At 39.4% G+C, this 17,761-nt stretch overlaps 1 protein-coding gene across 1 annotated transcript in view; it reads left to right on the top strand.

The window, feature by feature from the left end:
• Positions 1-10,902, top strand: part of MTNR1B (melatonin receptor 1B) — a 35,075-nt gene extending 24,173 nt beyond the window's left edge. Inside the window, exon 2 of the mRNA XM_075492025.1 lies at positions 10,034-10,902. Within this exon, the coding sequence (XP_075348140.1) occupies positions 10,034-10,902 (869 nt within the window). The remainder of the gene's footprint in view (positions 1-10,033) is intronic.
• The last annotated feature ends 6,859 nt before the right edge of the window (positions 10,903-17,761 follow it).

Raw genomic sequence — 17,761 nt, 5'->3', positions numbered from 1 at the left:
GATCTCAGAAACATATTAATCAACAGTGCAACTTAGGTGCCTCTTTTCAGCAAGACTATGTTGATACCTGAGAGCTGCGGCTTATAAGCCTAAAATTCAGCTCCTGCAAATGTAGTTTCTAGCACCAACTCATAGTTGCAGATGTAGGGCCAAGAACACAAGTCTGTCCCAGTCCAGCAGTCTGCAAGTCACTAAGCCACAATCTCAAGCTCCTTTTTACATGCTGAGCTTCTATTCTGGTGAATCCTGCATTCTTTTCATTGCAGCACAGCTTGAAAAAGGGGTGTACAGAGCATTCTCCACTAAACTATCCCAGAGTGGGGTGTTTGTATTGTTTCATCTTAAAACAAAAAGTTCCTCTTCTCATCTTCTACATAACAGCATAGTGCTTTCATCCAGAAAGTGGATGACTAAGGTTTAAACCCTATTTAGTCAGAATTTGAGACTTTTCTGTGAAAACACAGGTGTCTAACTTTCAGGGTGTCTAGGCCTGGATTTCTTCTGAACAGAAAGTTCTCTCAAAGCCTTTGGGTAGCTGCACAATAAAAGGATAACTGTCACAGTAAATACTCCCCTTCTGCTCTGCATATAGTACTGTCCTCAAGGGCTTCCTTGCCAGGAAGGCTGGACATTCTTCAAGAAGGAAATCTTAAGCGTGCAGGAGCAGGCCATCCCCATGTGCTGAAAGACACGATGGAGGGGAAGAAGACTGGCCTGGCTGAACAGAGAGCTTTGGCTGGAACTCAGGGAAAAAAAGAGAATCTATGACCCTTGGAAGAAGGGGCAGGCCACTCAGGAGGACTACAAGGACATAATGAGGTTATGCAGGGAGAAAATTAGAAGGGTCAAAGCCCAGCTAGAACTTAATCTGGCTACTGCTGTAAAAGACAATTTAAAATGTTTCTATAAATACATTAGCAACAAAAGGAGGGCTAAGGAGAATCTCGATCCTTTATTGGATGCAGGGGGAAACATAGTGACAAAGGATGAGGAAAAGGCTGAGGTACTTAATGCTTTCTTTGCCTCAGTCTTTAATAGTAAGATCAGTTGTTCGCCAGGTACCGAGCCCCCTGAGCTGGAAGACAAGGACAAGGAACAGAATGAAGCCCCCTTAGTCCAAGGGGAAATGGTTAGTGACCTGCTATACCACTCAAACACACAAAAGTCTATGGGACCAGATGGGATCCACCCAAGGGTACTGAAGGAGCTGGCAGATGTGCTCACCAAGCTACTTTCCATCATTTACCAGCAGTTCTGGCTAACCAGGGAAGTCCCAGTTGACTGGAGGTTAGCAAATGTGAAGCCCATCTACAAGAAAGGCTGGAAGGAGGACCCGGGGAACTACAGACCTGTCAGTCTGACCTCGGTGCCGGGGAAGGTTATGGAGCAGATCATCTGGAGTGCCATCACATGGCATGTACAGGACAACCAGGCGATCAGGCCCGGCCAGCATGGGTTTATGAAAGGCAGGTCCTGCTTGACCAACCTGATCTCCTTCTATGACAAGGTGACCAGCTCAGTGGAGGAGGGAAAGGCTGTGGATGTTGTCTACCTAGACTTTAGTAAAGCCTTTGACACTGTTTCCCACAGCATTCTCCTGGAGAATCTGGCTGCTCATGGCCTGGACAAGCATACATTTCACTGGGTAAAAAACTGGCTGGATGGCCAGGCCCAAAGAGTTGTGGTGAATGGAGTTAAATCCAATTGGCGGCCGGTCACAATGGTCCCCAGGGCTCAGTATTGGGGCCAGTCCTGTTTAACATCTTTATCAATGATCTGGATGAGGGGATCAAGTGCACCCTCCGTAAGTTTACAGATGACACCAAGTTGTGTGGGAGTGTTGATCTGCTTGAGGGTAGGAAGGCTCTACAGAGGGATCTGGACAGGCTGGATCGATGGGCCGAGGTCAATTGTATGAGGTTCAACAAGGCCAAATGCTGGGTCCTGCACTTGGGCCACAGCAATCCCATGCAACGCTACAGGCTTGGGGAAGAGTGGCTGGAAAGCTGCCTGGAGGAAAAGGGTGGTCTTGGTCGACAGCCAGCTGAATGTGAGCCAGCAGTGTGCCCAGGTGGCCAAGAAGGCCAACAGCATCCTGGCTTGTATCAGATATAGCGTGGCCAGCAGGTCTAGGGCAGTGATCATCCCCCTGTACTCAGCACTGGTGAGGCCGCACCTCGAATCCTGTGTTCAGTTTTGGGCCCCTCACTACAGGAAAGACATGGAGGTGCTGAGGTGTGTCCAGAGAAGGGCAACGAAGCTGGTGAAGGGTCTAGAGCACAAGTCTGATGAGGAGTGGCTGAGGGAGCTGGGGTTGTTTAGTCTGGAGGAAAGGAGGCTGAGGGGAGACCTTATCGCTCTCTACAACTACTTGAAAGGAGGTTGTAGAGAGGTGGGGGTCGGTCTCTTCTCCAAGTAACAAGCGATAGGACAAGAGGAAATGGCCTCAAGTTGTGCCAGTGGAGGTTTACATTGGATATTAGGAAAAAATTCTTCACGGAAAGGGTTGTCAAGCATTGGAACAGGCTGCCCAGGGAAGTGGTGGAGTCACCACCCTGGAGGTATTTAAAAGATGTGTAGATGTGGTGCTTAGGGACATGGTTTAGTGGTGGACCCGGCAGTGCAAGGTTTATGGTTGGACTCAATGATCTTAAAGGTCCGTTCCAACCTAAATAATTCTATGATTCTACTCCCAGTGATGGTAGATAATTTTCCTTTTATGTATCATAGGGTAATTATACTCACCAAATATTTTAAACAGTTTCATAGAACATACATTTCCTAAAAAGAAATTACCTGAACATTCCATAGATCAAAGACCAGCCTTGATTCATTGTCTATGTTATATTTTTTGCTAAAGTCTCTCAAACACTGTGGTTCTAGTGAAAATACATTGCCCATCCCTTTCCATTTCATCAAAGTCTGCAGTATATCCCACTAATATTGGAAATCATGAAACATAATTACAAAGGAGCGTATCACCACTTTTAAACTGTCATATTCAAAGAAAACAAAAACCCATCTGGCACTTGTTTGGAGCATTATGTTAAACCTTCTGTTACTAACACACTGTTGAACATTATACTAGATTAACATGTCTCAGTAAATCAAAGATTACGCTAGGTATTGGCTTGTAGTGTCACAGGGAATTCAAATGTCAGTGTGTGAAAGACTTAATTCTCTGCTCCACCTGCTGCTGGTGTCCACTTCTGGTGGCTTCATTCCTGCTGACATGAATGAATTTTCATCTGAATTAGGCTAGCAGGTTTGGGGTTTTTTTTCTGATGGATTGTGAGAAAAAAAAGAGTTGACACAGGTGATTTTAAACAGATTTAAAAGTTACCTATTTAAACACAAAATCAGTAACTACAAGAGTTTAAATACTGTAAAAAATACTAATCAAAGAAGTCAAAACTAGAGACAAAAATTAGTAGTGAGGAAGTAAGAAGCATCAGCCTTTCTCCAGGAGTACCTAACATCTCCCTGCATGCCATTTGAGCCATATTCGCTGAGCCACTCCAGAACGAGAAACAAAAACGTACCCAGTCCTTAGTTCTGCCTGCCTACTTGGTGCCAGTTCTTCAGTCCCTCCAGAGTCATGTTTTTCTTTCCACATTAAAGAGCAAACCTTAAGAAGAGCCCCCACAACGAAGCCTGAAATGAGCTGCAAGAGTTACAGGAACTGAAGCCCAGTGGAAAATATGATAGGTCAGAAAATGTGTCACTGGCAGCATCAAGAACCAGCAATAAGGTGACCAGGGCTTCCATTTAAAAGCCACCACCTGGAAGTTTAGCAGAAGTCCTGGCTCTGAAAGCATAACTTTCTATCTTGTTATGTAATTCTTCCATAAAATATGCCAAAACTAACTCAAATTTTAGGAATGATAATCAGCTGAATAAGTAATAAGTTTGCATGTGGACATGGACATACATACAATGAAGAAGCTCCAGGAGTGGGACCAGCTACACAGTTCCATCACAGTGATCGTCTGTTTTGCCAAAATCTTGAACTCTGAGCTGGAAAACTGCTCACACCTTGCTCAGGTTTACACTCAGGCTGACACTTAGAATAATCTGCTGCTTAAATGGTTTGGCTGAGCAGATTGGTCCTTAGTTTCAGTATCAGGGCTATTCTTATACAACCAGGAGTGGAGACATAAACATGTGAAGTCAATTTTATAGCAATTTGCTCTTAGTTGAGTATGCTCCTGTTTTATCTGGTCCAGACCTTGAGACTCACTTTAATGAGGATTCAGTAGGGTCTGGAGCCTGGAAATTATATTTAAACCAGGTTCTTAAAAGGTGATGTTGCACAAGAAAGCTCAAGACAATACTTCATCAGAGCTGCATAATTTCTGTTACTAATTAGTAATTATAGACAAGGGGAGATTAAAGAGAGACAGTCTTCTTGACTGAAGGACTGATTGCTTTCTTTGAGCCGATACAGATGCCTCTTCAATCTCCATGTTGGTCTAGACTCAAACAATAGATCCAATAAGCCACCTGCTGTAGTGAATCTTGGCTAACATGCCTTGGGATTAACGCACTGCTATTTCTCTTTGTCTGAAGGTAAGATCTGCTCTTTTAAAAGTTGTAGGAACTATGAAAGGGTTTAAGATTTGATTTTTGTTCTTTTACATCCAAATATAATTCGAGTGCTTCATTTTTTTCATTGTTGTTGCTCCTGTTATATGGACCAAATACTTTCAGTATTTCATATTCTTGTTAATGAAAGGTCTTTATTGTATCTGATTAATGTCTCCTTTATATGTCTATGATTATGTATTTGATTAATGTCTCCTAAATAAGTCTATCACAATTCTCCCATTAACTTCCACAGTCATTAAAGAGGCCTAAAAGGCAGATAATTTACACCAATATAATATAATTTCATTTCATTTCATTTCATTTAATATAATTAAAGACAATAACAGTAAGATTAAAAATGTAAAAATAACATTTTGTTTCCACAAATTGCTGGTAGTCAGAAACAAAAATTATAGGCCACCAGCAACTTCCATACTAAGCCTAATATCAAGATCAAGGTTACATTTATTAGAGAGAGGTGATGTCACAGCTGAGGAAGGATTTTGTATGCAAATGGCATATCACTTGCAGAAATTTGGAATTATGATTGAGACTGTAAATTTTTTTTTCCATTAATGACTTACAGAAAAGAACTAAAAGATTAGACTCACCGTGTGTATTTTGTGAACATTTTAAAAACTAGAGCAAAAAGCATTTTGTATGCTTATTTTTTGCATAAAAGTAACTTACAGAATGGATGACACCATGCATCCCTGAAGTAATATCTTGTGTCTTTGACTATAAGGCTGTTTAGAAACTGAGCCCAGATGCTGTCTTTATACATGAACCACAGCAAGAAAGCTATCAGAAGCCTTCCAGAACTCTCTTTTTTAAGTTCATTTTGAGTCTGGTAGAGGAAGCTAGCACTAGAGAAATGCCTAGTGTGTATGGACAAACAGTCTGTAGTCTAACTTCTTCCTGAAGATGTCTATTACTGTGAACTCTGCAGAGGAATCATTGGCTGCATTTTATAGAATGATAGAACTCTTATTTACTTCAATGAAGTCAAGATCTTTCTCCTTTTCCTTTAGTACAGATAAATACCTACAGGTAGTTGTCAGAGCGATATCATAGAAAAACTCTAGTTCTTACCATTCTCAGCCAGTATAAAAGGCTATTTAATTATAAACAGTACTGATTATTTAGAGGGGTTTTTAAGCCTTAAGCCCAAACAAAGAGCTTTCCCACTTACATTTCAACTGAATACATAATGAAGTAAGAAAACTGCAAGAGTAACTCTGAGTTTTCCCTTAAGGATAGGACATGGAAATGGAAGAATAAAATAACCATCCTGAGTCATCAATCCTTGGTATTTAAAAAAATCTGCCAATACATTATAGTCATATTCAATCGAGTGATCAAATATGGACCAAGTGCACCCTCAGTAAGTTTGCAGATGACACCAAGTTGTGTGGGAGTGTTGATCTGCTTGAGGGTAGGAAGGCTCTGCAGAGGGACCTGGACAGGCTGGATCAATGGGCCGAGGTCAATTGTATGAGGTTCAACAAGGCCAAGTGCAAGGTCCTGCACTTGGGCCACAGCAACCCCATGCAACGCTACAGGCTTGGGGAAGAGTGGCTGGAAAGCTGCCTGGCAGAGAAGGACCTGGGGGTGTTTGTTGACAGCCGCCTGAATATGAGCCAGCAGTGTGCCCAGGCGGCCAAGAAAGCCAATGGCATCCTGGCTTGTATCAAAAATAGCATGGCCAGCAGGAGTAGGGCAGTGATGGTGCCCCTGTACTCGGCGCTGGTGAGGCCGCACCTCGAATCCTGTGTTCAGTTTTGGGCCCCCCACTACAAGAGAGACATTGAGGTGCTGGAGTGTGTCCAGAGAAGGGCAACGAAGCTGGTGAAGGGTCTGGAGCACAAGTCTGATGAGGAGTGGCTGAGGGAACTGGGGTTGTTTAGCCTGGAGAAAAGGAGGCTGAGGGGAGACCTTATTGCTCTCTACAACTACCTGAACGGAGGTTGTAGAGAGGTGGGTGTTGGTCTCTTCTCCCAGGTAACAAGTGATAGGACGAGAGGAAATGGCCTCAAGTTGTGCCAGGGGAGGTTTAGACTGGATATTAGGAAATTTTTCTTCACTGAAAGGGTTATCAAGCATTGGAACAGGCTGCCCAGGGAAGTGGTGGAGTCACCATCCCTGGAGGTATTTAAAAGACGTTTGGATGAGGTGCTTAGGGACATGGTATAGTGGTGGTCTTGGCAGTGTTAGGTTTACGGTTGGACTCGATGATCTTAAAGGTCTTTTCCAACCTATACGATTCTGTGGTTCTGTCATATTCATTCACTTTCTGCCTTGCCTGTCCCTACTCCTTACATTTGTTGCTACACAGCGACCCGAGTTCTACAGTAGGAGAGGAGGGGACAGAGAAAAATGCAACAGTCTGTACAATAGGCTGTGTAGAAACAATTTTCCTGTCTTGAAGCTAGGCCTTTGTATGCTAAAGAAGACAAGAGTAATGGATGCAGAAGAAGAGTACACAAGGACGAACATGACTGTAGCCAGGGGGAAATAGAGCTAAGAGGGTGATGTCTGTATGCAATGTATAACAACTTGTTAAACAAGTGTGTAACAACCAAAACATCATCCGATAAAAAATTAAAACACCATGATATATAATTAATCATTTTAGCCAGTTTGAAACCAAAGAAAGAAGCAAAACTTTTAAAAAATAGTTGGTGATTGCAATTGCTTCTGGTTTTGGTAGAAGCAACTTAGAACTCAATTGTCTTTTCAGAAGGCAGATGCTTAGAAGGACTTAGAAGTCCTGACCTTACCAAAAAGCTTGTTCTGTGATTAAATTCCTACAATACTAAGCCATATCAAGATTGCAAAGAGGTGTGAAAGTTCCCTTTTTCCTCTTAATTGGGGTAACAAAACCAAAATGCAGGAATGCTTCATGAAATATCAATCTAGTTCCATTGCACCCAAAGTCAATGTCAGAACTTATTTTCTTTTCTATAAACCCAACTATCAATGTTTAAAAAGTTGCAGATATGTATCTTTTTGAGTCCCTGGCTAGATATTTGGCTTTTAGTAGCTACTGCTACTAAAATATTGCACCATTTTTCTTCTATGTTGTAAGGTGGTATATTATGTTTTTGACGAGTTCATTGCTAACTGTCTTTATTCATTGCAGCTGGAATTTTCAAGAAGTCCTAAATTACACACACAATTTTGAAATTCTCTTGCCAAATGTACTTTACAGTAAATTTCCAAATATGATTGAAAGAGCTGAATGCCCACTTGATTTTAACTGAACATTATAAAATTACATTTATTTTTAAATAAATGTAAAATAAATAAAATTACATACAAAATTAAATATACCTAAAATTACATTTTAGGTATAAACTGATGCTGGGAGGCCTTAGAGATTAGATTGATTTTAACACACACCCTAGACTAAACTCTCTCTTTCTCCAAAAACATTCTAAAACAGAAAGAAGCACTTTTTCTTTCTTTTTCTGACTTCCCTATCTTCTAATGTCAGATACAGTGATGAAAAAACGTAAGAGAAATTCTTGTTGCCATGATGTAAATACATTCTGATAAAGATGCCCCTGCTCCTTTGTTAGTCTTGTCTTTTATCCTATTTATCATAAGTCCAGAAAAGGCCTTCAAAGTCATGTCATGCTTCCTATGCTCAAAACGGAGATCAGCTGTATCTAGGCCAGTACTGACAAATGTTCCTTTAGCTTTTTCTTTCACCTTCAATGGCAGACTCAAAACAAGATGTTCCAGCACTTCCTTCTTCTTGCCATTAAAACATTTTTCTCAATGTCTAATCTGAAACTTCTGTGTTGTGACTGAAGCTTGTGTTCACCATAGTCATGGGAATGAATTATATCCTTCCTGCTTCACTTATTTGAGGTTATCATGTCCCCCTCAATCCTTTCCCTAGTTTGTTCAATCTTTCCTCACAGATCATAAAACTAGTAGATATTTGTTTTACTCCAGATTAGCTCTAATTAGGGTTTAATTCCTTCTTGAATTGTGAAGTCCCAAACTGCAGACATTTTTCTAATCTCTTAGCAATCCTCAGCATGACAGAAAAATTACTTTATGTGTTTTCAGAGAGTTCTGGTTATGCATCTGAAAATTACGTTTGCCTTTTTCACAACATATTTTAAAAAAATAATTATGTTCTACACACAATTTTAAAAGCTACTTGGGTCTTTTGCACATTTGTTCATGCTGTGAAGGACTTAAAGCAAAAAAGTGAGTATGCAAACCAGAAATGTGTTTTATGCTACCTAAATGCCAAGAACTTGAATTATTACCTCTGTTTTCTGTCTCCTGGGGAGTTCGGAGGGAGTTAATTCACATTTTTCTTAAAAAGCAAGGAAGGCATTACTGACCATGGTAAGAATCTCATTTTTCAGGAATATGGTTTACTATCTCACTATTTTATTAAAGTATCCTTAGATACAATGTCCAGGAATTTCAAACTGATGAAAAGGACACTGTTTAAAGAGAGACAGTAAGTCTCAACCATATCATTAAAACTTCTTTAAATACCATCAGCAGAAAAGGATCTAAAGGCTACTCCCATGAATTTCATAGAATCATAGAATCGTTTAGGTTGAAAAAGACCTTTAAGATCATCAAGTCCAACCATTAACCTAGCACTGCCAAGTCCACCACTAAACCATGTCCCTAAGTGCTACATCTACACGTCTTTTAAACACCTCCAGGGATGGTGACTCCACCACTTCCCTGGGCAGCCTGTTCCAGTGCTTGACAACCCTTTTGGTGAAGAAATTTTTCCTAATTTGAATACTTTCTCTTGCATTCATGCATTGTCCCTTTGTATAATTAAATATGCCTTTCAACAGAGGGTGGTGAAGGCAATTCACTCTTTCTTTGTCAATCCAATGGGAAAATAACTGCAGCATGGATAGGCCATTCATGCAGAAAATATCTATACTACAGACTATCATGTAGCAATTTAGACATAAACCAACACATCCTTCTAATCCCTACAGACCTGCATATTGCTTCCCTTGATACCTGTTAGGCCTGTTGTATTCCAGTGATAGGTTAGAATGGCATAATAGCCTGCCTACCTGGCACAACTTAGACTTCTTTTTCTCCTTTTTCCATCCAGCTGTGGAGTTAGCTACACTGAAACAACTCAACACATGCTTATGTAATGGCTTGCTGATGATTATGTTTATTAAATATTAAAACAGAAAGGAGGATATAATCAAGTCACCAACAGATTTGAAACATCATGTTGCTGCAGGTATTTCCATGGTGTTCTAAGTTGAATTGTAAAATTATTTTCAATACAGACCTATTGGTCCTATATACCTGCAGCTTGCTGACATGATCAAAAATTTAGCATTGCAGATATTTAAAATAATGTATCATATTTTCTTCTTGTTCACAACTATGCTTGCTTTCAGACTTATGTTTATGCATTTTTCTTTTTCCCCAGGTAATGCATTTGTGGTGAGCCTGGCTTTGGCTGATCTGGTGGTGGCCTTGTATCCATACCCACTGGTGCTCTTAGCTATTTTCCACAATGGATGGACTTTGGGTGAAATGCACTGTAAAGTGAGTGGCTTTGTGATGGGACTAAGTGTAATAGGCTCTATTTTCAACATCACTGCAATTGCAATAAACCGATATTGCTATATATGTCATAGTTTTGCCTATGACAAAGTGTACAGCTGCTGGAACACAATGCTGTACGTCTCCTTAGTCTGGGTATTAACAGTAATTGCAACTGTGCCAAATTTTTTTGTTGGCTCTTTAAAGTATGATCCACGCATCTATTCATGCACATTTGTTCAGACTGCAAGCTCCTACTATACGATAGCTGTTGTGGTAATTCACTTCATTGTCCCAATTACCATTGTGACCTTCTGCTACCTTCGAATTTGGGTTTTAGTGCTTCAAGTTAGAAGACGAGTCAAGTCAGAAACAAAACTAAGACTGAAGCCAAGTGACTTCAGAAACTTTCTTACCATGTTTGTGGTTTTTGTGATTTTTGCCTTTTGCTGGGCACCTCTAAACTTCATTGGACTGGCTGTAGCCATCGATCCTATGGAAATGGCACCAAAAGTTCCTGAATGGTTATTCATTATAAGCTACTTCATGGCCTATTTCAACAGCTGCCTTAATGCAATAATATATGGACTTCTTAACCAGAATTTTCGGAATGAATACAAACGAATTTTGATGTCGCTGTGGATGCCAAGGCTTTTCTTCCAGGACACATCCAAAGGAGGAACTGATGGTCAGAAGAGCAAGCCTTCTCCTGCTTTAAACAACAATGACCAAATGAAAACTGATACCTTGTAAATGTGTAATAGTCACTGCAAGAGTCTGTCATGGACAACTCCAAGAATATAGTTGTAATGTTCTGGTCATTCTTGCTTACTTCTGGGGGCTTTCTATTTGGATGGCACTTTGTGACTGGAATACTGTCTTCTTGGTAAAGCACATTGCTCTCAATTCATGATTTATACAAGATATCAATTGAAAATGCATTTCAGAAATAAAGCAGCAGATGAGTGCAAGCTGGTTTAGTTCTGAGAGCTGAATTCTGCTCCCAGACATACGAATAAGGTGGTTTTTTACTTCAGTGGCAGTTTTGCATTCTTTATACAAGGTCAGGATTCAGTTCTTAGAAGATGTAGTGATGGTACTTGTCTATGGGCACAGCAGCTCATCAAGGTTGTGGAGTGATATTTTCCTCCCTCCTGTATCTGAACAAAGAGAGTAAAGCAGATACTCTCTTTTCCACACATAGGCCAAACCACATTTCAGTGCATGTTACTGGTGGCAGTAGTAGTATCTTTAAGTCAAACTTGTAAATTGGAGAGAAGAATGCTTGTGTAAAAGCAAATATTAAGTTTAGAGCCTTTCCTCACAGGTTTTTCATACTTACATTGAGATTAGGAATACAGTGTATTTACTCTGTTCATCTTCTGTGGTCGATGTTATGGTAGATAACATAATACAAATGGTTGATTTCTTACACATTTACTTTATGTAATATTCTTCCTTTAGAGAGGATTGAATTTTCATTGTGCTCCGTTTAGTTACCTAAATATACACATCCAATGTAATTTGATGCACTTTAGCACACCTTACACATTTGCAACAGGCTGGAAATTATGGCATATGACCTGTGATCATCTGGAGTGGCAACTGGACACCAGGCAAGATAGCCTAGATCATCTCAAATGATGCTAGACCAAAAGAAGCCCGTTTGACTATAATGGTAGCTGAGATACTTCCCTCACATGTCTGCATCTAACCTTGAACAAAGTCCACTGTTGGTGTCTAATCTAAACTAACCTTCAAGGTTCCCTGTAGTGGAGATATGTTTCCTTCCATCTGTTATAAACACACATCCAAGGGTGAGATTAATTGTTTTGTGGAGGTGCTGGTCTCCTTTCATTGACTTTAGAAAGAGCTTTGATTACTAGTTCAGACATCTCACTTTGGATAGCTAGACTGGAATTTATCATGCCTAATTTGGGATGTCTCCAGTGTAGGTGTTTGCACATGACTTATTTTCTAAATTCTCACTGTAGTCCATGGAATTCTAGGAAATTATTTTATCTTGAAACAGTCATCTTTATTGGTCAGGGGAACTGATCAACAGGACTCGCTGACAGTATCTTCATTGACTGTAACAGAGATCAGGCAGCTCATGTAGACACATTTCAGGCAAAGATAGGCGATCTCAATCTGATAATTAGTATACCAACAGATCATATTTGCACAGTGCATAAAATAAGAGATGATTTTCCATTTTCTTTTCAAACTCAGCTCAAATTCAAAATGGATTTCTTCTTTTTCAGGTAACACATTGTAACAGTGACTGTACAGATCAGATTACAATCTGGGTTATACCCCACAGCATCATAGTAATTTACACAATGTGGTCTGCATTATCTCTAAATCAGATTAGGGACCTGTGTGCAAACACACAGTCAATGAAGTTATTTTATTATTAGATCTGAAATGCACATTACTTTTAGTAGCGCTGTTCAGGGGAGAGGTAAATCCATGTCAGGTATTGAAATAGGAAAAGGAGGAATTCAAGTTGGGCTTTCCAACATTCTAGTTTGGGTTTCCTGACCTGGCTATTATGAAAAATATTTCTGTAGTAATGTTAATTTGTACAGCCAATATACTGCTCCTGAAGCCAGAAAGATGTATTAAACATCACCCTTATGTTGCTATACTTACAGAAAAACATCAAAGAACCACAGTATTTTAAATATTTTTTTTGCTTGCCAAAAGTCTATGTAAAGTACAGAAAGTAACAGATGTGATGATTCTTCTAGCTTCTTTCATGTTCTTCAGATAATTTCTGATAATCTCTGAAGTTCAGTACCCTAGGACTCATAGAGTAGGAGCCTGATGAAAGCTGAAAACTTTCTGAAGAGGGGTAAGAAAGAGATGTGACAAATTTAACCTCGTGGTAGATAATAAAAATATTGTAGCTAAAAGTAACAATCATTAATATGTAGGTTTAACTTGCAACATAATTTTGCAAGTCTGACACAGTTTTGACATGTATTGTCTTTCCTCATGACTTCCACACCAAGGTACTGAACACAGAACTAATACACATGTCTACATACAAAACTTCCCCCAGAGTAAATAAGGAGTTTCAAGAGTCTGGGAAACTTGCAGGAAAGGACATCGAGTTTGCTTCATTGACAATCCTGCTTTTTCTGACTTCTATGAGTACTCAAAATTGTGACTTGAAAGTCAAAATTTGTTGCCTGACTTGTAGATGAACTAGTATTAGAAGTAAATTGATTGACTTCCATTTATCACTTGATGACACAAGTCTGAATAGAGTCCAGAATTTGGATCAAATTCCCGTTATTGTTTTAGCTCCATAAAACAAATCTAAACATTGTTACCACTTGCTTGGTCATAAAAGTGATCAGTTATCATTCTGCATACTCATGCGAAGAAGATTAGAAATTTTTATGAAGTCATTTTACAAATTATCTCTGCACATGAAAAATTAAAGATCACTTTTAAGAATCCTTGTGCTGATACCTCCTCAACTATCTTAAATGAAGCTCACATGAGTAATAGAGTAGAAACATAGAATCATAGAATGGTATGGGTCGTAAGGGATCTTAAAGATCATCTAGTTCCAGCCCCCCTGCCGTGGGCAGGGACACCTTCCACTAGATTAGGTTGCTCAAAGCTTCATCCAACCTGGCCTTGAACGCTTCCAGGGAGGTGACATCCACAACTTCTCTGGGAAACCTGTTCCAGTGTCTCACCACCCTCATAGTAAAGAATTTCTTCCTAATATCTAATGTAAATCTACCTTCTTTCAGTTTAAAACCATTAACCCTTGTCCTATCACTACACTCCGTAATAAAGAGTCCCTCCCCATCTTTCCTGTAGGCCCCCTTTAAGTACTGGAAAGCTGCAAAAATGTCTCCCCAGTGCCTTCTCTTCTCCAGGCTAAACAACCCCAACTCTCTCAGCCTGTCCTCATAGGGGAGGTGCTCCAGCCCCCTGATCATCTTTGTGGCCCTCCTCTGGACCTGCTTGAGCAGGTCCATGTCTTTCTTATGTGGAGGCCCCAGAGCTGAACACAGTACTTGAACACAGTAATGCATTGTTCAAAGAAAGAAGTGTTCCAAAATTTGATCCTTCCTCACAAATGACAGAAAAATTTTGGAACAGTGCTAAATTATTAGGTGTGGATTCTGCCACCACCACATTTCCTGAGTGGGATCCTGATCTGCATGGTGTCTGCAAAGCCAATGGAGCTATTTAGTGCGCCAGGTACTGTTACTTGTTGAGTCCTGATGTACGGACAATAACTCACATCTGTTAAAGTAAGTTGTTATACCATGTATTATTACAAAGTATTGCGTTTGAGTTGACCTGGAGATCAATCAAATTCATAAAATTTATATTAATGTAGGTGACTAAATGCAGTTCTTGCATGGTGAAACCTCTTTTATGTAGCAACATTTTCTTTTTCCATATAGTAATGTATCCATCTACCTACATCAAAAGCCTTAAATTAATTTTCTCCCTCTCTTATTACAACTCAAAATCCGTTTTCCCTCAATTTACATTTGAAGAAAAAATTATAAGTGCAATTTAAAATGTAACTAACCATCAAGATAAGTGATATGCTTATAACATGATTTGAACATATACTCAGGAAGAACATATCAGCTCTGTGCAGATTTATGCATCTTTGAGGAAATTATTATTTCCTTTATATAAAAGTATTTATACCAGCATATAAGATATAGACACTTTAAGAAAAAGGAAGAAGAAAGTCAGGTAGCCCCTGTGTTCTGCGCAAGGTAACTAGTGAAGGCAAAACTAGGGCCTCGGGGACAAAGTCTGTTTCCAGAAAATTTGGAGTGTTTTCAAGCATTTAATGTTATCTTGATTAAAAAGTGTTGTGTTTTCTGTTTATTAAAAGAAATGAATGTATTCCAGAATTGTTCTTACAACAGAACTCTGATTAGAAAAAAGCTTACCCTTATGTAGATGGGTGAAGACCACTTGTAAATTCTGTTTCAGTAAAGAGGGAAGTGGAGGTGTGGTAAAGTCTAAATGAGACTGAAGCGATGCATTAGCCTTATTTTGTCTCTCTGTGCAAGTGAAAATTTCACTCTCAAGGAAGAATTAAAACTAAGAATTCAATCCTCTTACAGTTGACTTCAGTGAGATCAGGTTTTCACACCAAATTGTTGGCTGAATAGAACAATTCTGTCTGGCTCATTCTCAGAGGCAGAAATGCACTTCTGTCTCTCCACTTTTTCCTTTAAGAACACATTTAGATAAAAGATGATTACTTTTATTTCCCAATTGTATTTTTAAAAAACTGCACAAGTCTGCGAATTTCACAATGAATAAATATCTACGGAAGATTGTATATATATCTTAATATGTATATAACACAATTTTGGTCATCTGAACAATTTCTTGCATTTAAAGGCATTTACAGATTCAATGGAAAATGTGGAATAAAATTTATTTTCAGTCATCTATTGATATGATGCTATTTTAACTGGATCTTGCACACCTGGTCTATAATAATAAATCAACATTTTGCCTCAAGTTACAATGAGCATGCAAAGAGACCGCTATGGATGTCAGTTGTAGAACACATAACTGATTCCTGTTCATCATCTTTTTAGTAACACCTCGAGCTGTAGTAAGAAAAAAATTACTAAAAACATTTTTTAAATCTATATTTTTATAAATATTTTTGTGGCATAAATTTACTCTAGGGTAAGAACCACATTAAATCCATTGTCAAAAAACGGATACTCTGAATTTAACAACTGGAGTTGGAGGTTGAAACCACAAAGAATGTGACCCACTGTGTCTCCAACTGGACCTGGTCACAGAGTTGGGACTGTCACATTCACTAACTGTAGAGACTCTTGTGTTCAGCCCTGAAGGCTTTAGTCCTTGGGGACAGCTGGGAAGGTCCTATGGAATATTGTTGGTGTCCACGCACAGAACAAGTTAATCTCCTGTCATTGTGCAGGCACAACTCCAAATAGTTCCATGGCTGTACAATGAAGCCTTGAAATTGCTGTATAAAGAATCATTCTTTGGGAGAATAAAGAACAGCTAGCCAAGGTAACAGCATTTTTAAAATAATATTTTATGTCTGAAATACATACCGACTAATTTTACTCTTCTGTAAATTTATGGAGATTCCCTTCTACCTACAGTCATGTGATTAAATCAACTAAATGCGTGCCAACTGAAATTATAGGCAGTGACAAGTGAGGTCCATTGATGCCAGCTGTGGTTTTTTAATTACGAACTAATGAACAGTGAGGTTTTGTCCTCAGAAAAGAAAAAAGAACAAACCCAACAACAACAAAAAAGCCTGTGAAAGCAAGCCATGTGACCATAACTTTAAATTGCTTCACAAAGAAGCCTTGTGGCAGATCACCTGTTTGCATTGTTTAGTATAAATGTAACCATTTCATCCTGGAAAAAAACTCAAAAGGCTTTGCAAAATTCAAAAAAATAAAATAATATTATCCTGTTCCAAGGCAAAAGATACTCTACTGCAGAAACATGCACTTTGCAATTCCTAACTTTCAGCAGTCCCCATGAGACACTGAAGACACACACAGAATAACATGAGAGCAAAACGTGGAAGATTGCACAACGATCTCCAGACATGGAGAATTTCAGTTCTTCTTATTTTGTCTGCAAACCAGAGCTTACCTGATTACTGTGAACACAAAAGAAGTACATGAATATGCCAGGCCCAGGAAAGACTCTGGAAATCCAAGTTTTTGCTGCAGCTGCTGCTGTCGAGGACGGTTCATGGGAGGATAAGACCACAGCTATTGCTAATAGGAATGTTTCTCTAACAGATAATGTCACTGTCTCCTCCTTCTCATCCTGTGCTGACAGCAAATTTCCAGGGCTCTATTTTTTGGCTCTTCACTGCATTGCATTTGTACTTCTTTCTCATGCTGCTCCCTTTTTCTTGTCAGGAGCAGCTTGGTCCAGCCTTGTTTCCCCAGCCTTAACAACTATTTGCTTACATGGCTGAAGAGCCTTAAGCTATCTCTACAGCTGACAAAAAAAGCTTTTCCAGGTAGAACAACCTCTCTCACAGCCTGTTGCTTTCAATGTCAGTACTTTTTCTGTTTTTGAACAATTACTACCAAAAAGGAAAAAACCCTCACAACCATTTTTAAGAGTTTTTAAAATGAAGACTACCTCTAACTTGACATGTTCATATCTGTGCAGTAATGAGTATATGAGTAGCTGTAAATTTTCCCTCACAATCTCAGTAATACTATCAGAATCCCAGAATCATAGCTTAGGTTGGGAGGGACCTCCAGAGGTCGTCTTGTCCAATCCCCTGCTCAAAACAGATCTAAATAGATCAGGTTGTTCAGGACCATGCTCAGTCAACTTTGAATACCTCCAAGGATGGAGACTACACAACCTCTCTGGACATCTTACACCAATATTTGGTCACCCTCTTGTTATATTTTTTCCCCTAATATCTATTTGGAATCACCTGTATTGCAACTTGCTCCCATTGCCTCCCATCCTATCACTATGCGCTTTCAAGAAGACTCTAGCTCTGTCATCCTCTGATCAGGTAGTTGTAGACAGCAGTAAGGTCTGCCCTTCAGCTTCTCTTCTCCAAGCTGAA

The sequence above is a fragment of the Mycteria americana genome, chromosome 1, assembly GCF_035582795.1.
Source record: "Mycteria americana isolate JAX WOST 10 ecotype Jacksonville Zoo and Gardens chromosome 1, USCA_MyAme_1.0, whole genome shotgun sequence".
In the NCBI taxonomy this organism is placed as follows: Eukaryota; Metazoa; Chordata; class Aves; order Ciconiiformes; family Ciconiidae; genus Mycteria; species Mycteria americana.
Note: the sequence above shows the minus strand (reverse complement) of the source record. Positions and strands in the feature narration are given on the sequence as shown.